Source organism: Capra hircus, chromosome 11 (assembly GCF_001704415.2).
Source record: "Capra hircus breed San Clemente chromosome 11, ASM170441v1, whole genome shotgun sequence".
In the NCBI taxonomy this organism is placed as follows: domain Eukaryota; kingdom Metazoa; phylum Chordata; class Mammalia; order Artiodactyla; family Bovidae; genus Capra; species Capra hircus.
The window spans coordinates 97,446,873-97,471,450 of record NC_030818.1 but is presented as its reverse complement, the minus strand read 5'-3'; the positions used below and the strand labels follow the sequence as shown (position 1 = coordinate 97,471,450).

Sequence of the window (24,578 nt, the reverse complement as noted above, 5' to 3'; positions counted from 1 at the left end):
CTTTTTAATAAAATTATTGGCACACGAATGGAAAATGTTATCCCAGAACCTAACTGGGAATAATTTCCCACTCCAGGGTACTCTTTTCAGGAACAGCAAATGCTTTGTAAGTGACAATGAGCAATTTGTGGCAAACATAATTTGAATGGTCATCTCTGGCCCTGATCTACTGTTGTTATGATTACATAACAGATCAAAATGTATTACATTCTATTTTAACAAAATATTGTACAATAACAACTAAAGGTATCACCTCTATATTTCTAAAGACAGTCAAGCATTAGGAGGACCATGTGGGGAGCTTTGGAAACAAATACAGATTTCCAGGCCCCATCCAAGACACGTGGGTGGCTAGAAGGCTTCCTAGGTATCTCTGGCCCACTGTCAGGGCTGAAATCCACTACCGCAGAGCTGGTGAGGGTGGTGTTACTTCAACAGCCATTCCCAAGGTCTTGGTGAATAAAAATGGGTAACCTGAAGGTGTCCCTAGTGGCCACAGTTTCCAACAACTTAGATGAAGAGCAAATCATCAAGCTGACCACATTTTAAAATGTAAAACTGGAAAAGATTACACAATATATTGGAGAGCAGGATTCAGAGAGATTATGCATGCTTTACTGGAAGCAACCAATAAGAAAAGATTTAAAAGAACACATGCAAAGCTGGCGTCTAGAGGGGGAAATAGATCAATTACATGATGTCCAAGACTAGCCTTGATAATAGGCTGTGTGAGAAGCCCTGAGGTTCTGAGTTGACCTCAAGCTCAAAATGAGTCAAGAAGATGTCCAATCCATATGGGGGACATGTAAAGGTACTATACTCCAATAACAACTCAGCAGGAAAAAAAAAAAAAAGTATGGTGGACAGACTCAACATGAAAAGTCCTCCTTCTCCCCCTAATCACATAGAAATGCTGGATAAATTTCCAGCTGCCACAGATGAAGAGAGAACTGAAAGCCAGAGCAGGTGAGGGGGAGATGAGGCCAGAGGGCCCACCAGGGTCTTTATGGGAACTGGGTGTATTCTATACATGCTGCGTGGGATGGAGATGGAGCCTAAACCAGCGCCAGGTGGCGAGAGTCCAGCAGCAAGTGGGGGCCCCAGGGAGCTGCCTCGTCCGTGAACAGGCTCTCGAGAACTCTGTTTGGCAGCCCGGAGATGAGTCTAGAAAGCTGCACTTCCGCTCAGTGCTCTGAGTGGGGAGTCCATCGTGAGAACCTGGAGCATGAAGCCTGCACCACACACCACTGTGCAGCCCCAATTTTACCCTCCCCACTGGAAAAAGTCACGCTGCAAAGCTGACGGAACACCGTCCTCTGTGCAGAGGGGCCGACGGGGGGCGACTGGGGTGGGAGGAGACGCTCGGCAGCCCCGCTGTGGACTCTGAGGCCCGAGGCTGAGCACTCACGCACTGGGGCGGGGCGCGGGCGCTGCTGCCCAGGAGGCCGGGGCGGGTGGGCACTCACTTGTAGTTGTCGTCCTCCACGAACTTCTGCAGCTCTTCAATGTAGCGCACGGACTTCAGGTACTTCTGCACGTGGGGCAGGGTGGTGAGGTGGTCTGCAGGAGGAGAAGAGCCAGAGGCTTCAGTCTCTCCCCGTCTTTGTCTCTCCCTGTCTCTGGGCCCCACACGAGAGGGACTGAGACATCTAGGCAGTCTTTCAACAGTTGGTGATGAGCCCTTGGGCCAGGCCTGGCCTGGGCACTGGGCACAGAGTGGACCCTCGAGGCATGGCCCCTAGATGGCTGGGCCACAGACCCCACACCCCAAGGTCACCATGGTTCCTTGGCTGAGCAAAGATGGGTCTTGGTGGGGGGTGTGGTGGGGAAAGATGGCCTCCAGAACAGACCAGAGCCAGATGTGTGCCCTCAAACAGGTTTCCATTGGAATAATTGGACCAGTCTCCCTCACCCACCCCACCGGCTCCGTGTGACAAGAATGAATAGATCCTGTTCAGCCTGGTGAGCAACCCAAACCCAGACTCGGGCACAGCCTGAGAGCCTGGCTGCTGCACCCTGAGAAGATGGGGAGGGGCCTCGATGCTTGAACACCTGCTCTGTGCCAGGCTCTGCCCCGGGTGATTTCTAGAAGCCATCTGGCCTCAACCTTTGCACCTGCCTCATTTCCAGGAATAAGATGCACGGAGGAGGAAGCCACAATAACTTGCAAGGTCACTCCACTGAGAAGTTTTGACCCGAGTCACCTGTGGCCTCGGCCGCACTGCGCTGTCTGACTCTGTCCTGGGCTGATCCTCAGACCGTCATGGTTACTGCACTCTTTCTGAGGGGTCCCCACATGCTCCCTGATCCTCTCTGCCATTCTCCACCGGTTGGGACAGAACTGGTTGAGGAGGGAGGTGGAGGCAGTGGAGGAGGACTTGAGGAGGAGCGGAAAAGCGGGTGGGAAGGGCCGCTGCTTTCCTGGGGTGGGGGTGGGGGGTTGGCAGTGCATCTGGGTGCCAAGATGAGCCTCTGATGACTCTGCCCAGTAACCATGAGATCCTCAGCGGGTCATTCAGTTTCTCTAGGGCCTCAGTGTTCTGGTCTCTGAAATGGGGATAAGAACCCCTGCTTCACAATGCTGATGAGGGGGAAGATACAGGTACACAGGACAGCGGTAAGAGTGAGCATTTCCTGAGCTCTGATCAAACGCTGGGGCGAGGGCCTGGCACACACACCTCCCTGTTGTCACTGATGAGAAAGCCTCAGAGGAGACAGACTTTTCAAGAAGCAGGGCTGAGACATGAAGCTGCATCTTTCTGACCCTGGAGCCGAGCCTATAATTGCTCTGCTGGCCAGCATGACCAATGCTGAGGCCCCAGGGAGCGGAAAGGGCCCAGGGAATTCAGGCCCCTTCCTGCTCTCTGTGCAGGAGAGCTGGTCTTCAAGTGTGGGCCTGCCACTCCCCTGCCCCGCACTGTTTGTTGAAGGGGTACTCCTGAGCGGACCTTTGGGTTTTGTGCTCCGCCCCCACAGTGGCCTTCCCACGTGAAGGCAGCTGGCTTCTCCCACCCCGTGTGATGGAGGTAGGGTTGGTCTCTTCTCCTCCTGTTCTGCTGCTTCCTGACTTCGACTCCTTCCCCTCCTGTGAAGCTCTGTTCCACGGAGACAAATTACCACAGCTGTATCACCCTTCCCCTCTTCCCTGTGACTTCTGCCATGTGGCGCCCAGGTCACTCAGGCCCATTCCTGGAGGACCTGGGTACCTGACTTCCAGCTGAGCCCATCCCCCAGTGTCCACATGGCTGGCCCATTGGCGTCTTCAACAATATCTCCTCCATCCATCTCAGATGCACATCATCAGGGACACCCTTTGGATCTGGTCACCTGTGGCAGAGCCTGGCTAGTTGTTGACTGAGTCAATGCTCTTTTCCCTCTAGGCCCACAGCTACGTTGCATTCCTACCTTCCCCTGGACAGACGCAAAGAGTGCCATGTGCAAGTCTGACCCAGAAGTCCCATTCTTATACGATTCTCTCTTCTTCTGCATCTGCCAGCTGGATGCAGAGTTCCGTGGAGGACTCGGCGCCGTGGGACGCGGTGGAGCCACGGGACAGAGGAGCCTGACTGCCAGAGTCTACTTGGAGGAGAGCTACCCAGGAGCTGCCCACAGAGCTCTTCGTGGATGGAAGACCTGGCTCTGCCACTGACTACGCGTGTGCCCTTAGAGAGGAGAGCGCAGTGTGTGCAGCCCCGGTTTCCCCACCTGTGATACAGGGCTGGTGGCGCCTAGTCTGCAGTCTTTGAAGACCAACATGCTGGCAATGGGCCCAGCACGCATTTGATGCTCAGGATATCAAAATGAGGAGCCTTGGGCGGGGACTACCTGGTCTCCAGAACTTTCTCACTGATAATGTGCTGCACCCCAAAGATTTCACAATCCCACCAACCAGGGGGACTAACCATAGCTGCAGGAAACTTGTAAGTCAGCAATTATTCGGAGAATATTGTTCATCTGATTGGATCTTTGCTCGTTTTCCATGATGCTGCCTGAGGCAGGATACGCAGAATCTATGTAGATTAAATCCAGAAGATAGATGCCTAAAATCAAAGAAGATATTTAATGATGGAAGGTGTTCATTAATCAGAACGGCACAAAACAGAACTGCTCTGCTAGAAGGTACACGGTGACTTACGGAAAACTGCAATATGATTTGGACTTCAATTCCAATCCCGACTACTAACTATCCACATAAACTACTCAACTGTAAATCAAACATCTGAGAAACAACCAAAATGAATGCTGGCAAGATTTTAGCATTTTGGGTTTGTACACTCTTCCAGAAACAAGGGTTATTCCCTGTAACCCAGCTGGAAAATAACAGGACATGAAAGGGATGAATGAATACTTGTGTTTTATCAACCACTGCAGTTTAATAGGTCTAAGGTGTCATACCCATGAGAACACTGCTTGAATTCAGCTTTTCATTTATTCACTTAACTGTTTGTCTATTTGTTTATCTATCTTTCCTTATGTGCACACACACACACACACACACACACACACCCCAAATCAGAAATAAAGGAACAAAAGAAGAAATCAAAAAAGCAATAGTCCTTGGTACAAAGAAGTAAGGCTAGACAGAGAATTCTCCTGCTAAGGGTGCTTAATAAGAAAATAACACGTGATGTAAAAACATTGCTGTGATAGGCCAGTAGGGAGCCTCAGCATAGCCTCACGGCATCACCCCAAGGGGAATTCGGGACAAGCTCACTAACCAGAGATGGGGGAAGAGGACTGGCTGTGCAGCGTGGTGCAGCTGACTGGCTTGCTGAGGGCCACACTTCAGAATCTCGAGGTGTGCGTGGACAACGGGTGGCATGGCCTTCCAGCAGCCCCCCTCCAGAGTACTGCCCCTAAACCCATAACACCGGTGAAAAGCCCGAGTAGTGATGCAAAGCAGAACTGAAGGCAGAAAACACTGAACGAGGCAAAGAGGAATGGCTGATATTAATTAAAGGCATGGGCGATTGAGAAGATCTAATGATTACCATCTTCTATGCACAAAGCAATACTGCACCAAAAAATACAAAGCAAAAAAGCGCCAAAAATCAGAAGTGGATTCAACAAAGCCACAACTGTGGAGGTGGCTTTTGGTGTGTCTTTTCTAGAATGTGTGTGTGTGTGTGCACATATGTATGTACATACAAAAAAATATACATATACATGTATCTATAGATATATGTATGGATGTGTTCTATATGAATGTATCTAAGTAACAATTAAAACCTTGGTGTTATATAAATAAAAAGACAATTATTTTAAAATACTCATGCAATGCTTACAAACACTGATTATATGCTAGTCTATTAAAAAAAATGCTCAATAAGTTCCAAAAAATGAATGTCATATTATATTCTCTTTGACCTTACATCTAGGATTTAATAATAAATATCGAAAAGTTCTAACCATTTGTTAAACACACACTCGTAAGGAACTCTCACAGAAAAAATGAGAAATCTGAAATCAAAAGTCTACGCAAAGACTGTGCAACAACAGTAAGAACACTAGGTAACAAAATTTATGAGATTAGACCAAAGTGGTAACCAGAGGAAAATTTATAGCCTTAGAAGTTTCCTATTAAACTACTAAGAGTTACAACAAATGTAACTAGCCAGGCAATTAACAGGCAAGGTGTGGGTTTCCTGCATGGCTGGACAGCACTGCGCTGATTTTCACACTCACTCTGTCATTTGTCTTTATAAAACCCATTTCACAGAGGAGGAAAAGGAAGTGCAGAGAGCATGTGTAACTTGCTCCAGGTCACACAGCTGGCAAGCGATAGGGGTGGGAGCTGAACCCAAGCCTGCCTCCCCAGAGAACGCGCTTCCTGCCATCACAGTGGACTGCTGGATACCATGAGTCACTCGTCTGCTTTTAAAATAGCTACACGTTTTTTACGGGAAACTGTTAAATCACAGAAACATATGCTAGTACTTCTCCTAGGAGTATTTCCACTTCCTTTCTTTCTAGTGGCACCATGTTTCCAAAATTTAAAAAAAGTAGAAATCATCTCCCTTGTATCGAAGCTCCGAGTTCGGAAGGTTTAACTCCACAGGTTCATGATTTCTCTTGATTGTGTTTTTTCTCTTCCCGTTTGAAAATCTAACTTGGTCACCTCCCCAAGGATTCAGCAATGGCGATCCTGAAAATTCAGCAGAGAGCGTCCCCTAGTGCTGAGCAGGAGATGAGGGGATAAGGGACATGCTGTGCAGACCAAACCCACTGGCTCTGAGCCACAGAGTGAACCTCGGCTCAGGAGCAGGGGCCTCGAGGAGCAGGATATGGGGACGGGAGAGGAATGATGCTTCCTAGGAATCTGCTACAAGACGGGAACCTCCTCATCTCCTGTGATCCTCCCAACGACCCCATGATGAGGGTTGAGTAGCAAAGTAAAGTTCAGGGAGATTAAGAAACTGGCCTAAGGCCTCAGGAGTGTGTTGGATTCGAACCCAGGTCTCTCTGGCTCCAGCGCCTGTTTCAACTCACTCACCGGTCATGGAATTAGTCATCTTTTCTTAAATAACACCCTCACGCGGAAGGCTTGCCCTCTGCCGCCCTGTGAGGACCACGGCTGGCTTCTCTGCGTCCTCTCAGGTCCTGGCTCTCCAAACAGAGGCGAAGAGAAGCTGAACAGCATCTCCCCCCCAGCCCCTGCCTGTTCCCTGGGGGCATGGAGAGCCCATTACTTCATAAGAGCAAACCCCACTGTACAGTCGTTCATCACCCCACTCCATGAAACATATCCGTTCCCCCAACCTGAGAGTCCAGGCCGAGGCCACCACATGTGAGGATGGAGAGGGCCTCCCAAAGGAGGCCCCCTGGCCAGACCCCAAACCTCGGCACCACCTGACAGAGTCTGCATCTAAACGGCTCATCACTCTCACAAAAGAAACTGCTTCCAAAGCAGGAAATCTACAGTTAATACTGCGTAAGTCCAGGAAAATTCTCAGTATTGTCATCAGTCCATAACTGGCGATATTTAAAAGCCTAAACTGTGATGAAATCATCAGAATAGTCCCTCCCACTTGGACTGGGCCAGTGCTCACTGCAATTAGATACTTATTGGGACTGTTCCTGTATCTGCTGTCTGATGCCCGCTTCAGACTTTATGTAAACCTTTCCGAAGAGGAAATGTCTTGCTCCACGAGCTCAAGTCCCAGGAGCTGGAACAGAGCACACAGGAGCTGCCTGGTGAACATCAGCTGGATACAGGCCTACTTCAGTCCACAAGATAACTTTATGAAGTACATTCTTATCCTCATTTGGGAGCTAAGAAAGAGACACTGGGAGTCAAGTGATGATTATAATCTGAGTCTGAGCACTCACTATGTGCCAGCTCCTAAACTAAGAGCTTAGCCCTGTTGGTTGATTTGTAATAACCATTCTGTCTTCAGGGAGGCTTTATTTATATCTTTCCCTGGTGGCTTAGATGATAAAGCATCTGCCTGCAAAGTGGGAGACCAGGGTTCGATCCCTGGGTCGGGAAGATCCCCTGGAGAAGGAAATGGCAACCCACTCCAGGACTCTTGCCTGGAAGATCCCGTGGATGGAGGAGGCTGGAAGGCTACAGTCCAGAGGTCGCAAAGAGTCAGACACGACTGAGCAACTTCGCTTCACTCACTTTATTTCTACGGAGGAAGAAACGAGCTGAGAGCGCAGCACTGCTTGTCTGAGGCCACGCAGCTGGGAAGGGGCAGAGGCAGGATTCGAACACACACCAGTCGGTGCAGGTGGCCATACTGTCAGTCCTTCTCTGACCCCAGCCCGGGTTCTCTGGAGCCTGGCAGCAGGTGAGGCAGGTCGGGGCACAGCTGAACCCAGAGGCAACCCGGCCATGGCTCTCCCTGCCTGGTATCCCCCTTTGGGGTCAACATTCCCCAGGAGGACTGACCGCTACAAGGTGGCCGTGCTGTCCACCTCCTCCCGTGGTGGCATGTCTGTCCCAGGTCCCGTCGCCGGTGGCCCCCCCATGGGCTGAGGGCCCAGCCAGCTCTGCCACGTGACATGCAGCTGTGGTGGAAGTGGGAGAGTGTGAGGCTCGGAGCCAGGAGACTGGGAAGCCTGGCCCTGCCACCAACCAGCTGGGTGGCCTCAGGGAAGCCTTTCCACCTCCCTGACGGTGACTGGAGGCAATGATAGTGGCTGTCAGAGCCTCTCAGCTCACGGTTGGACCACTGAGGTGCCCTTGAAGCTGAGCCTGTCTCCATGACAAGGCCCCACTTGGAGTGGGTGAGATGCGCCCAGCCGGATTTGCCGTAAGCCATGGATGGCGCCCAGATGCTGACCACGTGTGGCCACCCACCTCAGACGGCCAGCTCTGGGAGCTTTTGTCTCGACTGGGACAGCACAGCTGGGCCGTCTCAGCTCCTTTCCTATTTACACAGCATTACGGCGGCAGAGGACACTGTGTTGTTGACCTTGTTAAGATGGACAGTTACTGGGTCAGCCACTGGCCCTGGCGGCCACGAGGCTGAACGGTGCCGAGGCGGGGGAGGCTAGCCGCCCCTGGGAGGTGCAGACGCGCTGGAGGGACAACCGCAAGGGTAACAGCCACCATCTGTGACAGGAAAGGGCTGGCTTTGCTTGTTCCACTGCAACCTCACAGCAGCTGGCAGGGCACAATAGGTGTTCTCATTTCTTCATTTTACAGATAAGGGAATGGAAGCTTTGAGAGTAAAAGTGACTTGTCCAAGACCACACAGCTTACAAATGGCAGGAATCGGGATCTGAATTCAGGCCCGCCTGACCCCATAAAGCTTTGGGACATGGATGCTGAAAGCTGGGAGGCACTGGCTGGCACAGGGATGAGGGTCCCAGAGTCAGAGCTGGCACTGTGAAGACCCCTCCTGTGGCCTGGCAGCCAGTATCCACCCTGTGGCTTGCCTGTCTGCAGACTCGACCTCCTGGGAGATGCACAGCTACCCAGAACATGTTCTGTTCCCTCTGCCATGCCCCACCCAGGGCCTGGTGACACTGCGGTGGCTGCAACAGGGGTGCCAACCAGCCTGCTGTGGTGAGGCAGACGGCCCTGGGGGCCGGGGGTGAACAGCCCTCGGCTGGCTCTCCTGCGGACGTCTCCCCGGCTGGACTGGTCCCAACCCCAGGGGCGTGTGGCCAAACCTTCTTCCTGACGGTGAATCCAGGCTCCCCCACCAGGGGTGTCCACAAGACGCCCCGGCCCTGAAGCAGGGGTGTCATGCGGACAAAGGAGGTGCTCTCCTGAACAGACCCTTCTCTCAGGCTGACGGACACCAGGCTCGGTGGCGCGGAGCCTGCTCGGAGCTGGGCGCTCCCAGCCTCCCAGAGCCAAAGCCCGCGGCTGGCACCGGGCTTCACCACCAGCCCAGAAAGTCACTGCTCTCTTGTTCCTTCCATCGCCACCCGTCTCACTTCCATCCCGAGTCTGGTTTTGGTTTTTCTCACACAGCTATCTATTTAATGAGGAAAATTCTGCTGTGTTGAGGGGAAAAAAAAACCCTCCGCAGCATAAAAATATGCCACATTTCCATCTTATGCTTTCCATTTTCCCTCTCTCTCTTTCAAAGTTTCAGATGAAAGACTTTTTCCCATGTTCTCCTGTTCTGCTTTGAAAAGCACACTTTCAAACTTCAGAAATGAAGAGTGCTGGCACCCGGAACTATACTTGCGTGGTTTGATCACATAAACTGTCCTGATAAATTTCAAATGAAATAACAGAGCAGCAGCTAATTAGGGTTTTGGGGTTGTTTTTTTTTTTTAAAGAGAGCCCAAAGCGATGCCATCAACTGCAGAAGGAGATCTCAGCGGGCGGCTCAGGATCCCTGTCTGATGGAGAAGGCTCTGAGTGTTAATTGGGGCCCGCTAATTAGTATCAACCCTGTAAAACATGGACTTCAGAACAAATCCTCATGGAAAGAATATTCCTCAAGTGAAAGGTGTTGGAAGCTGGCTGACATGAAGACAGATGTTTCCCAGGTCTGCAGAAAGGGGGTAGGGCCAGCAGTTCGTGTCAGGTGGTCAGAGACCATGTTTCTTTGAGGAGTGTGTGGCCTCGTGTGCTTTTCTTGGTGTTGGGGCTTATGAATCACAAAGGCATGTGAGCGCAGCCTTGTAGCCCACGCAGAATTATCTGTGGCTCGAGGTCCAATGAGGGCACAACCACAGCCTCCCCCTGCCCTGGGGACTACCTGGTGATCTACAGGGACAATGGGATGACCTACTGTTTGCAAAGGTTCTCCTGGAGAGCTGTGTGATTGCTTGCCATGTACTGGGATTCTGACCAGCAGTAAAGGAGGGCAGGACAGATTAAGAAAGAGACCATGATTTAAAAGTATAACATCCAAATGGCTTCATGGAACCCATCCATTAAACCTTGAAAGAAAATCTTATCCTGGTGGTTATTATTCCGTTGGTTCTGTACTGGACACAGTGCTAAGTAAACTACATGTACTATCTAATTTAATCCTCCAGCAACTCTATCAGCAGTAGAGAAGCAACTGGCATGTCTGTCTGCCTAACACCTGTCCCCAGTTCTTTGGGGAACAGCCTTCACCTTTCCTTTGTGGAAACCATATCTTCCATACTTGTGACTTACATGGTAAGCCTGAGGCAATTTCATTCCATCCCCTGCCCTGGGGGGGCTGGGGGGGTAGAAACAAAATTTAAAAGTGAACCATTTGGGAAAGGAAAAGAAACACTCCAAATAATTCATAAGAAATTATAATCACAAACTGTCTATAGACAGGATGCAGTCAAATCACCTAGTTCAGATAAAAATTCATAGTCTCAAATGCTTCTATTAATAATGAAGAAATATTAAAATATGAATTTAGTGTTCATTATAGAGAACTAGGAAGAACAAGACAAAGCAAAAGAAAGTAGAAGAAAGCAGTTAAAAATATAAAACCAGAAATAACGAATTTTTTAAAAGTCCTGTAGCGTGATAAATAAAACTGCAAGTTGGTTCTGTGAAAAAGTCAATAAAGTCGATAATCATTTGGTATGCATGATGGAGGAAAAAAAGAAAGGAAAAAAATGGATGTGCAATGACAGGGATGTGAGAAGGGATATAATTTCAAATATGGGGGAGATGTTAAAATAGTGTATGTGTGACTTTCATGCCAATGTATTTGAACACGTAGTTGAAATGTGTGCTTACTAGGAAAATCTATTTTCGCAAAATTGCCTCAAGAAGAGGCAAACCCCCTCAACTAACCAAAGAGAAAAATATCGACAAGATTAAGAAAGAAACCATGATTTAAAAGTACAGCATCCAAATGGCTTCATGGAACCCATCCATTAAACCTTGAAAGAAAAATTGAATGTTATTTAAACATTTCCAGAGCACAGGAAAAGTCAGAAATATTTTCAGTTCTTTTTATGGCTTGACTATGACCATGATACCAAAACCTGGCAGAGATGGAATTAAAAAAGAGGCCAATATCATTAATAAAGATCTAAATAAAACACTGGCAAGTACAACTTGCCAGTGTTTTAAATAATAATAGTAGCAAGTCAAATTAGCAGTATATCGAAGAACAATAAAGCAAATAGGTTTACTACAGGATTGCAATGATATTTCAACAAGTAATCTTGAGAGAGGCTGAAAAGTCGCTGATAATTTCAATATCTATTACTGATAAAGCACTGAGCTAGGAACAGACTTCCTTAATATGATAAAGATACATGGTAGAAACACAAAGGGAGGAGCAACCCCACGTCTAAGGAGCGGTGGCTGCGAGGGGGAGGAGGACCTAGAGGAGCCATCGCACGGTGAAGGTCAGGAAGGGCAGCGGTGAGGACATACCCTTCGTCCAAGGTAAGGAGCAGCGGCTTTGCTGGAGCAGCCGTGAAGAGATATCCCACGCCCAAAGTAAGAGAAACCCAAGTAAGATGGTAGGTGTTGCAAGAGGGCATCAGAGTGCAGACACACTGAAACCATACTCACAGAAAACTAGTCAATCTAATCACACTAGGACCACAGCCTTGTCTAACTCAATGAAACTAAGCCATGCCCACGGGGCCACCCAAGACGGGCAGGTCATGGTGGAGAGGTCTGACAGAACGTGGTCCACTGAAGAAGGGAACGGCAAACCACTTCAGTATTCTTGCCTTGAGAACCCCACGAACAGTATGAAAAGGCAAAATGATAGGATACCAAAAGGGGAACTCCTCAGGTCAGTAGGTGCCCAACACACTACTGGAGATCAGTGGAGAAATAACTCCAGAAAGAATGAAGGGATGGAACCAAAGCAAAAACAATACCCAGCTGTGGATGTGACTGGTGAGAGAAGCAAGATCCGATGCTGTAAAGAGCAATATTGCATAGGAACCTGGAATGTCAGGTCCATGAATCAAGGCAAATTGGAAGCGGTCAAACAGGAGATAGCAAGAGTGAACGTTGACATTCTAGGAATCAGCGAACTAAAATGGACTGGAATGGTGAATTTAACTCAGATGACCATTGTATCTACTACTGTGGGCAGGAATCCTTCAGAAGAAATGGAGTAGCCATCATGGTCAACAAAAGAGTCTGAAAGCAGTAATTGGACGCAATCTCAAAAACAACAGAATGATCTCTGTTCATTTCCAAGGCAAACCATTCAATATCACAGTAATCCAAGTCTATGCCCCAACCAGTAACGCTGAAGAAACTTAAGTTGAACGGTTCTATGAAGGCCTACAAGACCTCTTAGAACTAACACCCAAAAAAGATGTCCTTTTCATTATAGGGGTCTGGAATGCAAAAGTAGGAAGTCAAGAAACACCTAGAGTACCAGGCAAATTTGGCCTTGGAATGCGGAATGAAGCAGGGCAAAGACTAATAGAGTTTTGCCAAGAAAATGCACTGGTCATAGCAAACACCCTCTTCCAACAACACAAGAGAAGACTTTACACATGGACATCACCAGATGGTCAACACTGAAATCAGACTGATTATATTCTTTGCAGCCAAAGATGGAGAAGCTCTATACAGTCAACAAAAACAAGACCAGGAGCTGACTGTGGCTCAGATCATGAACTCCTTATTGCCAAATTCAGACTCAAAATTGAAGAAAGTAGGGAAAACTGCTAGACCATTCAGGTATGACCTAAATCAAATCCCTTATGATTATACAGTGGAAGTGAGAAATAGATTTAAGGGCCTAGATCTGATAGACAGAGTGCCTGATGAACTATGGAATGAGGTTCGTGACATTGTATAGGAGACAGGGATCAAGACCATCCCCATGGAAAAGAAATGCAAAAAAGCAAAATGGCTGTCTGGGGAGGCCTCACAAATAGCTATGAAAAGAAGAGAGGCGAAAAGCAAAGGAGAAAAGGAAAGATATAAGCATCTGAATGCAGAGTTCCAGAGAATAGCAAGAAGAGGGGGGTTCATGTTTGGGAACGCATGTAAGAATTAAAGATTTTAAAATTTAAAAAATAAATAAATTAATTAATTAATTAAAAAAGAGAAAAAAAAAAAAAAAGAAAGCCTTCTTCAGCAATCAATGCAAAGAAATAGAGGAAAACAACAGAATGGGAAAGACTAGAGATCTCTTCAAGAAAATTAGAGATACCAAGGGAACATTTCATGCAAAGATGGGCTCCATAAAGGACAGAAATGGTATGGACCTAACAGAAGCAGAAGATATTAAGAAGAGGTGGCAAGAATACACAGAAGAACTGTACAAAAAAGATCTTCACGACCCAGATAATCACGATGGTGTGATCACTCATCTAGAGCCAGACATCTTGGAATGCGAAGTCAAGTGGGCCTTAGAAATCATCACTATGAACAAAGCTCGTGGAGGTGATGGAATTCCAGTGGAGCTATTTCAAATCCTGAAAGATGATGCTGTGAAAGTGCTGCACTCAATATGCCAGCAAACTTGGAAAACTCAGCAGTGGCCACAGGACTGGAAAAGGTCAGTTTTCATTCCAATTCCAAAGAAAGGCAATGCCAAAGAATGCTCAAACTACCGCACAATTGCACTCATCTCACATGCTAGTAAAGTAATGCTCAAAATTCTCCAAGCCAGGCTTCAGCAATACGTGAACCGTGAACTCCCTGATGTTCAAGCTGGTTTTAGAAAAGACAGAGGAACCAGAGATCAAATTGCCAACATCTGCTGGATCATGGAAAAAGTGAGAGAGTTCCAGAAAAACATCTATTTCTGCTTTATTGACTATGCCAAAGCCTTTGACTGTGTGGATCACAATAAACTGTGGAAAATTCTTCAAGAGATGGGAATACCAGACCACCTGACCTGCCTCTTGAGAAATCTGTATGTAGGTCAGGAAGCAACAGTTAGTACTGGACATGGAACAACATGTTTCCTCTATTTCTTTGCATTCTTGGTTTCAAATAGGAAAAGGAGTATGTCAAGGCTGTATATTGTCACCCTGCTTATTTAACTTACATGCAGAGTACATCATGAGAAACTCTGGACTGGAAGAAACACAAGCTGGAATCAAGATTGCCAGGAGAAATATCAATAACCTCAGATATGCAGATGACACCACGCTTATGGCAGAAAGTGAACAGGAACTAAAAAGCCTCCTGATGAAAGTGAAAGTGGAGAGTGAAAAAGTTGACCTAAAGCTCAACATTCAGAAAATGAAGATCATGGCATCTGGTCCCATCACTTCATGGAAAATAGATGGGGAAACAGTGTCAGACTTTATTTTTTTGGGCTCCAAAATCACTGCAGATGGTGACTGCAGCCATGAAATTAAAAGACGCTTACTCCTTGGAAGAAAAGTTATGACCAACCTAGATAGCATATTCAAAAGCAGAGACATTACTTTGCTGACTAAGGTCCATCTAGTCAAGGCTGTGGTTTTTCCTGTGGTCATGTGTGGATGTGAGAGTTGGACTGTAAAGAAAGCTGAGCACCGGAGAATTGATGCTTTTGAACTGTGGTGTTGGAGAAGACTCTTGCGAGTCCCTTGGACTGCAAGGAGATCCAATCAGTCCATTCTGAAGGAGATCAGTCCTGGGATTTCTTTGGAAGAAATGATGCTAAAGCTGAAACTCCAGTACTTTGGACACCTCATGAGAAGAGTTGACTCATTAGGAAAGACTCTGATGCTGGTAGGGATTGGGGGCAGGAGGAGAAGGGGACGACAGAGGATGAGATGGCTGGATGGCATCACGGACTTGATGGACGTGAGTCTGAATGAACTCCGGGTGTTGGTGATGGACAGGGAGGCCTGGTGTGCTGCGATTCATGGGGTTGCAAAGAGTCGGACATGACTCAGCGACCGAACTGAACTGACTGCTACCATTTAACACTATTTTGGATGAACAAATCAATGAGATAAGACAAAGAAATGTGGCGTAAATATTAAAGACGCACAAAACACTGTCATTACTTTTAGGCTATATAATTAATCATATCAGTTATGTAATTAAGTAATCCAGGAAAATCAACTAAAAAATATTACAACTAAATAACAGTTAAGTTCAAAGTAGATATACATAAATCACTAATATTCTTGTATCAGCAATCATCAACTAGAAAATGGTAAAAAAAAAAAAGTGATTTAGCATAAAAACAAAACTATGAAACTCCTGGGAGTAAACTTAAAAAGACATATGTAAGACCAATATGAATAACTCTTATTTGGTAGAAAAACTATGTAACATTTAAGGACAGAAATGGTAAGGACCTAATAGAAGCAGAAGAGATTAAGAAGAGGTGGCATGAATACACAGAAGAACTGTATGAAAAAGGTCCTAATGACTCAGATAACCTCAATGGTGTGATCAGTCACCTAGACCTGGACATCTGGAGTGTGAAGTCAAGTGGGCCTTAGGAAGCATTATTACAAACAAAGCTAGTGGAGGCGACAGAATTCCAGCTGAGCTATTTGAAATCCTAAAAGATGATGCTGTTAAAATGCTTCACTCTATATGCCAGCAAATTTGGAAAGCTCAGCAGTGGTCATAGGATTGGAAAAGGCCAGTTTTCATTCCAATTCCAAAGAAGAATAAGGCCAAAGAATGTTCAAATTACTGTACCATTGCACTTATTTCACATGCTAGCAAAGTAATGCTCAAAATCCTTCAAGCCAAGCTTCAGCAGTACATGAACCGAGAACTTCTAGACATATAAGCTGGGTTTAGAAAAGGCAGAAGAACCAGAGATGAAATTGCCAACATACACTGGTCCATAGAAAAAGCACAGGAATTATAGAAAAACATCTACTTCTGCTTCAGTGACTACACTAAACCTTTGACTGTATGGCTCACAGCAAACTGGAAAATTCTTCTAGAAATGGGAATACCAGACCACCTTACCTGCCTCCTGAGAAACCTCTATGCAGGTCAAGAAGCAACAGTTAAAACTGGACATGGAATAACAAACTGGTTCCAAATTGGGAAAGAAGTATGTCAAGGCTGTATATTGTCACCCTGCTTATTTAACTTATATGCAGCATACATCATGCAAAAAGCCAGGCTGGCTGAATCACAAGCTGGAATCAAGATCGTCGGGAGAAATACCAACAACCTTAGATGTGCAGATGAAACCACTCTAATGGCAGAAAGTGAAGAGGAACTAAAGAGCCTCATGATGAAGGTGAAAGGGGAGAGTGAAAAAGCCAGCTTAAAACTCAACATTCAAAAAACTAAGATCATGGCATCTGGTCCCATCACTTCATGGCAAATAGAGGAGAAAAAGTAGAAACAGTAACAGATTTTCTTTTCTTGGGCTCTAAAATCACTGCAGACAGTGACTGCAGCCATGAATTTAAAAGATGCTGCTCCTTGGAAGGAAAGTTATGACAAACCTAGGCAATGAATTAAAAAGCAGAGACATCACTTTTCCAACAAAGGTTCATAGAGTCAAAGCTATGGTTTTTCCAGTAACCATGTATCGGTCTAAAAGTTGGACCATAAAGAAGGCTGAGCACTGAAGAATGGATGCTTTCAAGTTGTGGTGAGGGAGAAGATTCTTGAGAATCCCTTGGACAGCAAGATCAAACCAGTCAATTCTAAAGGAAATCAACCCTGAATATTTGTTGGAAGGACTGATGCTGAAGTTGAAGCTGCAATACTTTGGCCACCTGATTCAAAGAACTGACTCACTAGAAAAAAGTCTCATGCTGGGAAAGATTGAAGGCAAGAGGACAAGGGGACAACAGAGGATGAGATGATTAGATGGCATTACTGACGCAATGGACATGAGTTTGAGCAAAATTAGGGAAATAGTGAGGACAGGGAAGCCTGGCGCATTGCAGTCCACGAGGTCACAAAGACTCAGACACAACTTAAGTGACTGAACAACAAACATATTAAGTCAATAGGGAAGGGATGGGTCCTTTGATAAACGGTACTAGGACAACTGGTTATCCATTTAGGAGAATATAAAGCTAGATGTCTACTTCATTTCTTAAAATATAATAAATTCCAGATGAATTACGATTGAAATCTAAATAGTTAAGAAGAGTGCTAAAACAAAAGAGAATTTTTTTATAATCTTGAGGTATGCAAAGGCTTAAGTGTGACATGCAACCCCAAAGCCTTAAAATACTGACATATTATACTACATTAAACACATACACACTTGGGATGATCAAAAAACCAGATCATACGCAAAGCTGAAAGTAGGCAAAATATTTTCAATTTATAAGATAGTCAATAGTCAAAATATAAAGAGCTCTCACCATAAAGGAAAACAACATTATAGAAGATGGTTAATAAGGACGTGAGAGATGCTCAGGCCTCATTAGTGATTGAGGAAGTATACATTAAAACAAGAATTTTTTCCCTCCATTTATCGGGGTGAAAGATTGGTAATACTTAATGCTGGCCAGAGTGCATGGAAATAGTCACTCTTCAATAAGGTTGTAATGTAAAGTGATAGAAACTTTGGGGAGGAGAATTTGGCAGTATTTATCAAAAATTTTAAATATGTATTTTCCAGGATATAGTAATTCCACTTCTGGAAATTTATTCTATACTAATAACTCCTACAAGTTGGCAAATATAAACAAGGAATAGTCACTGCACCATTGTTTGTTGTTTATAATTATAAAAGATTTCATGGTTTAGATGAATGAATGAATATATATGTACATGTATAACTACATATCCAAACAGGGGAATATTATGTAGCTATTAAAAAGATTAAATATCTATTTCTAAGCACTGACATGTAATGATATCCATAATGTGTTTTTAAGTGAAAAAAAATATGGTATGAGTGACTATACATACACACACATATGAAAGAGAGACTATTTCGTCCTATCTGTTAATGGCAACCGTCTTCAGGGATCGAACTTTAGGGTTATTCTCTGTTTTATACAATTGTATATTTTTTTGGTCTTTAGCTATGAAAATGTACTGCTTTTGGAAGTAGAAAAGAGCAAGATCAATGTCTCTTTCTTTCCTCAAAAAAGCACACACATTTTTGGCCAGGAGAAGGGATGTAATAGCAGACCCAAAGGTTTCTCGAGCATTCTAGGCTCCTGTTGAAGACCTGGTCTTCAGTTTTCGATGTAAAGGCCACAAACCTTTACTGACTGCCGGAGATCTGTCTCCAGGCCATCGCTCACACTTTGTTATCACCACTGGTCTCCACCTCCAATCCATTCTGCCCTATGATTTCCTAAAACCCCATCAAACCATGCCCTTCTCCAAGTTAAAATTACCCAAGGACTCTCCTGCTACAGTGGGTGGGTGTTCATGGCTTCTGGGATGCATCCCTCGCCTGTGTCTCTGGCCTCCCCTTCCACCCTCTGCTCACGGGATCCTCCAGCTGGGCACTGGCCCCTTGCAATTCCCGGGACCAGCCCTCTGCCTCGTGCCTCTGAGTTTGGCAGAGCCCTGGACTCCCCTGGCCCACTCGGCCTCCTTTCCTGGCTGTTCGCGGGCTCCCCTTGGACTCTCAGACTCGGCGCCCTTCCTGCCATTACAGCATCTATCGCACACTCTTCAAGGGCCAGGGTCCTGTCTTTCCCATCTCTGCCTTCTCAGGGTGCAGCACAGGGTAGGGGATGACCAAACAGGACGCCAAGTCTTTATCTGCACACACGTGGCTCTTCATTCCAGCCACCACTATCCCACTGCTCGGTGGACAGGAGTGGCCGTGGCTGCCAAGCACCCACTCCACAGCCACCCCGTTAAGGTCAGCCCTGTAGTTCTGGTGTCTCCAAGCTAAATACCCATATTTCTCAGGGCTGGAAAGGGTTTCCAGAGTAGCTAACGTCACCAAAAGGAAATGCAAGATGATTCCCCCAGTGAAAGCCTCGGAAACCTGCCTCATGTTGGGTAGAACCGAGGCTGCCCACGTGCCAAGCAAAACACTCTCCAGCTTGTCTTTCCAACCCTGGCTCAGGGACTTGCGCTACTGTGCACGGAAAAGCTCCCTGGACGTCCGAGGCCGCCAGGATCCCAGCCAGAGAGTGAGCTCACGGACGGCTGCTTCAATCACCAAAGTATTTTCCACTTCCCCAAATGCGCTCACAGCATCTGTGACCACACTTCACCTAGTCTTTAAGTATAACAAAACAAAACAAAAAAATCACGGAGGCAGAGGCAAAGCTGTCAGATTCAGTCATTACTCAATGGAAACTGTGTAACAAAACACGACATTCTAAACCTCAATCACCAATCCCTGCATTCTCTGGGAAAGGAGCAACAGATTTGTGGAGGGCTGACTAGATCCAAACTGATTTTTGCTCTCTGAAAGCAAATTCTTTTCTGATTCTGCTGAAATGAAATACCGAAAGACTCTCCTTGGGCCCCTTGGGAAGAAAGGAGACATCTAAGAACTGATTTGGGGTTTTCAAGCTCAGGTGTTTGGATCTCTCCCTGCCTTTCATGATGGAGACGTGAGGATGAGTCTTGTAGGCCTGTCCCAGGAAACAGCATTCAGGGAGCAGGGGTTCCTGAGGCTCCACTTTGGGGGCTCTCTATGGTGCCTTTCTCCAGGTCACGCTGTGTATAAGGTCCACCTTGGCCCAGCCAGGTCCAGGGCCAGCCAGGCCTTTCCCAGTCCTGGGCCACGGTATGTGTCTGTAGGGGACCGCTACCCCAGTGAAGCCTGGGAGCCAGTCCTACCCGGGCAGGCAAAGCACCTGCCCCACCAGCAGGGGGCGCCAGAAGTAGCCATGCCCTTGCTCGTTCTGGGATTGCCTGCTGGGTGGGAAGGGAGGTTGGAGGGGAACCCAGCTGCCACTGGCTGGGGTCAGGCATCAGACTGGAAGGCCCACCCACACCTACTCTCTGTGTGCTGCCTCTCCTCTGCCTGCTGGACTCAACACCCTTGGGAAATGATTCAAAAAACCTGACCCCCATGACTCTGGGCTCTTGGTCACCTCCATGAGACCCAGACTTCTACTCTGGTTGGTTCTGCAGCACCAGCTTTTCTCAGTCTTGCCTTCTCCTCTTTACAGGGCACTGCCGTTCTACCAGGGTTTGGGGCCAACGCTGCCCTTGCATACTCAATTGCTCAGTCGTGTCTGACTCTTTGTGACCCCATGGACTAGAGTCTGCCAGGCTCCTCTGTTCATGGGATTCTCCAGGCAAGAATACTGGAGTGGGTTGCCATTTTCTCCTCGAGGGGTTCTTCTCAACCCAGGAGTCAAACTGGCATCTCCTGCACCTCATGCATTGGCAGGTGGGTTCTTTTACCACCGAGCCACCTGGGAACACTACCCTTACTGAGACATTCATTCCTGGCTACATCATCAGAGGGCGCTTTAGAGATCAGCCCACTCAGTGATTTCCAGCATGAAAGGGCATTCGTGCTACAAATATTTACTGAGCGCTTCCCATATTCTGGGTTTCCCTGATAGCTCAGTTGGTAAAGAATGCTGCAATTGGTAAAGAATCCGCCTGCAATGTGGGAGACCTGGGGTCAATCCCTGGGTTGGGAAGATCCCCTGGAGAAGGGAAAAGCTACCCACTCCAGTATTCTGGCCTGGAGAATTCCATGGATGGTATAGTCCATGGGGTAGCAAAGAGTCAGACATGACTGAGTGACTTTCACACATCCCACATTCTAGACACAGGCATATAGTCAGGCATGGTCCCCAATATCATGATGTATACAAGTCGGCAGAAACATTCAACAGAGGCATTAGTCATACAAATAATTAAGGGCAAAAAACTGCTTTAAAAAAATAATACTCTAGTACAGGCTTACTTTGTAATTATCAATTATCCTTGGGTTCCCATGGGAGACCCCAGAGGAGTCAGTGGTATATGAGATAGAAACGGGAAAGTCCCTGCCTTAGCCACTCTCCTCAGTTCTAAAGGATAGAAAGGACATACAGATGTGGGGGCCTGAGAATAGAGCTGACCTAGGGAAGGGCATCTTCCCAAGGAGTGTGTCCCAGGTCCCAGGAAAGAGATCCCTCCCTAGACATACCCTGGATAAATATTTGAACAAACAAACAAACAAATTCCTGCAAAAAGCAAAAACAGAACTCCCCCAAAGGAAGGAAAAAAAACCCACAGAAGTGACCCTGACCCTTTAAGTGAGTCGTAGGGGCCCCTCTAGCTTGGGTCTAGTTGAACCCGACCTTCCACCACAATGACTAACAATGACGTATGGTAACTGCCTGCCCAACTGCTTCCCTGGGGGAGGAGGAGCTTCGCAAAGCAGGAGGGACTGTTTATTCATGAAACGTCAGAACATCTGGTGTTCTGTCAATTGCTTTCACTTTTTTAAGAAGAAAAATATTTTCTCCTAGTTAATTATGGTACTTAAGTATAAAGACCCAAAAAGAGGATATATGATTTTGGATGCCATGACATTTTGGTCAATGCACACTTTTTCCATAAGTTGATGGGAATGTTTCACCATCGCAGACTGAGGGTAGGAGGAGAAGATGAAGACTTTTGGATGAAGTGTTATTAGCAGATCACATGTGCTCTGACCACACTCCCTCGTCAGCAGTCTGTGAAGCCCAGAAACCCCTCCTGCAGACGCCGCCCAGGAGCTGGGACAGAGGGCAGGCACCCGCTTGGCGACTTGTACGGTTGTGTTGGATGTGGAGGGTGCAGGCGAGCTCCACGGAGGATAGCCTTTCTGTGGGGCCCCAGGGGAGAGGTCACCCAGGCAGGGACTGTAACAGCACACACAGAGGCACCTCTGTCAAGTCCAGAGTGGGTGTGGGGAGGGTGCTTCCTGCCGACGACTCCTGGAGCGCCTGGCACCCAGGAAGCAGGAGTCTGCGCTCACTGGAGGTGGGCTGGGTGCGAGGTGAGGGTCCCTGGGGACACCAACAAGAAGGAGGCTGAAAAAAGCTCATCTCAGCTAAAGCAGAAAGCCTGCCTCACGGCAACAGTGAAGGCAGAATATATTGCAAATGTCCTATTTCCTGGGGGGCAGTGGGCATGGCTCTGGATGAAGGCCCACTCTTCTCCCTCCATCAGGGTTTCCTGACAGCAATCTGGCCTGGCTCTCACTCTCAGCAAGACCCTCAGGTGACCTGCTGACGCACAGGGCCCAGGAGTGGGGAGCTCAAAGAGGCTCCTGGGACAGGAGGCTGCCTCAGGGCACGGGGGCGGAGATGGGAACCTCAGGCAAGTGAGAGCTGGGAACGAAGACCACGGTCATGAGCTCCTACTGTGCGCCAGGCTCTGGGCTAAGAGCTGCTGCATCTGTGGAATCTCAAGGAGTCCTTATTTAACAGAAGAGGAAGTGAGGCTCAGAGAGGCCAAGGTGTTTGTCCAAGATCGCACAGCACAGGCATGGCGGAGCCAAGGACGCACCCCAGGCCTCACTTTGGAGTCTGGCTCTGACACTCACCCTTCCTCATCCTGGCCCCAAAGGACAACACGTGAATGTGTGAAGCTTGCCAAGGTGGGGTGGGGACACTGGCATTTGTGGGGTGATCCTGAGCCAGGCCTGTGCTCTGGGGCTTAGACATCTCAGTTCATCAACCAACAGGGCTCCCAGGAAAGCATCATCACCCCCGTCACCCGGATGGGGAAACTGAGACACAGGATGGTAGGGTGACTGTCCAGAGGTCTCTTGGACAGTAGATGGAGAAACCATGATTGGGATCCAGGTTTGGCTGGTCCCAGTCTGTGTTCAGCAGGAGGATGGGGGGATCCTCCTGTTTTGTTTCATGTCAGGAGCTGAGCCCTATGGTCACTGCACTCTGAGATCCTTAGCCCAGGACTGGAGGGCTGAGTCATGGGCCCTGTTCTCAGAGGGGGCAGCGGTCCTTCTGGGGAATGGAAACATCTCCAGGCCAGAACAGGACTTAGTTCCAAGTGGATTAGCAAGGGCTCAGGCAGGAGAGTTTGATTTGTGGCCCACCAACACACTCCAAATAACGCCTGGACCTGGGCTCTGGGGATTAGTGGTCCCCTGGAGGCCAGCCTGGGAAGGTAGCCTGGGGTGCCACGCAGGGTGGGGGCTCTGGAGCCAGGCAGTCTGTGGGGAGAGCCAACTCTGCCACTGACTTGCTCCCAGTTGTCTCAGAAAAGCTCCTTGGCCTTTCAGGCACTGAGTTCCAGCCTCTGTAGCAGGGGACGGGGCTCTAATGGTCCCCTCCTCAAGCGGAGGGCTTCCCTGGTGGCTCAGACAGTTAAGATTCTGCCTTCAATGCAGGAGACCCGGGTTTGATTCCTGGCTTGGGGAAAATCCTCTGGAGAAGGGAATGGCCATCCACTCCAGTATTCTTGCCTGGAGAATGCCACAGACAGAGGAGCCTGGTGGGCTACAGTTCATGGGGTTGCAAAGAATTGGACATGACTGAGAGACTAACTTTTCTCAAGTGGAGGTGGGATGAATCAGGTGAGGGGTGTTTATCCCCCTGAAGAAGGTCACTGCCCAATCAAGGCTGGGGTGATGTGATGACATCAGCAGAAATGACTCTGGCAGATCCAGTCTACAGAGAGAGGAGGACCCAGGTTGCACCTTCCACCTTTTCACACTGTCTGCCAGCCCCCCGCCCAACCCCCCCACTCCACCCCCCACATCCTGTCACCTCCACGGCAAGGGCTGAACAAGGATGGGGCCACCTTGAGAACATCTCGTTCCTGGCTTCTGCCTCCTCTCTAGCCTCCACCTCCACCACAGGGCTGCGAGGGGTGCTCTTGTTTAGGGAAAGGGAACCCTGTCTACCCTTCAGAGTGGCACATGGAATAGGGAGATCCAGGTCTGAACACCCAGCCCATTGGATGACTCCAGGTGAACAGCCTGGCCCCTGGATCTCTCATCTCAATTGCCCTGACCTCACAGGTCCACCCGAGCATTGCACGAAAGAACGTAAGCAAGCCGACACAGCGCCCGACACACAGTGGGCGGTGCATCTGTCTGTTCACTTGTTCCATCATTCATTCAGTCAGGCATGTATTCGTTTTTTCATTTGCTGGAAAGCTGCTGAGCACTGTTTCCACCAACCTCTGCACCGGGCTCCAGGGTAACTATAGTGAGAAAAACCAGACATGCCGCCTGCCTGCCCTCCTGGGCCTGATGATCAAGCGCTGAGTGGATGCTGGGGCTCCCTCTCGTTCACCGAGACCCTGGATCCAGCAGGGAGCTGGCCACTACTGGACCGGCAGAGAGAGCCCTGGGTCGGTGGTCCACAGTAGGAGAGCTCTTCTGTACTCAGGGATAGGACCCTAGGACGGCTGAATA

The 24,578-nt window shown here is 47.9% G+C and overlaps 1 protein-coding gene across 12 annotated transcripts in view; it reads right to left on the bottom strand.

Annotated features, from left to right (window-relative positions):
• The window catches only part of RALGPS1 (Ral GEF with PH domain and SH3 binding motif 1), a 300,991-nt gene that overhangs the window by 50,607 nt on the left and 225,806 nt on the right, over nucleotides 1-24,578 (bottom strand). For all 12 annotated transcript variants that reach the window (XM_018055789.1, XM_018055792.1, XM_018055795.1 and 9 more), the window contains 2 exons: nucleotides 3,903-4,040; nucleotides 1,467-1,560 (listed from right to left, as the gene is read on the bottom strand). In XM_018055789.1, coding sequence (XP_017911278.1) covers nucleotides 1,467-1,560; nucleotides 3,903-4,040 — 232 coding nt within the window. The remainder of the gene's footprint in view (nucleotides 1-1,466; nucleotides 1,561-3,902; nucleotides 4,041-24,578) is intronic.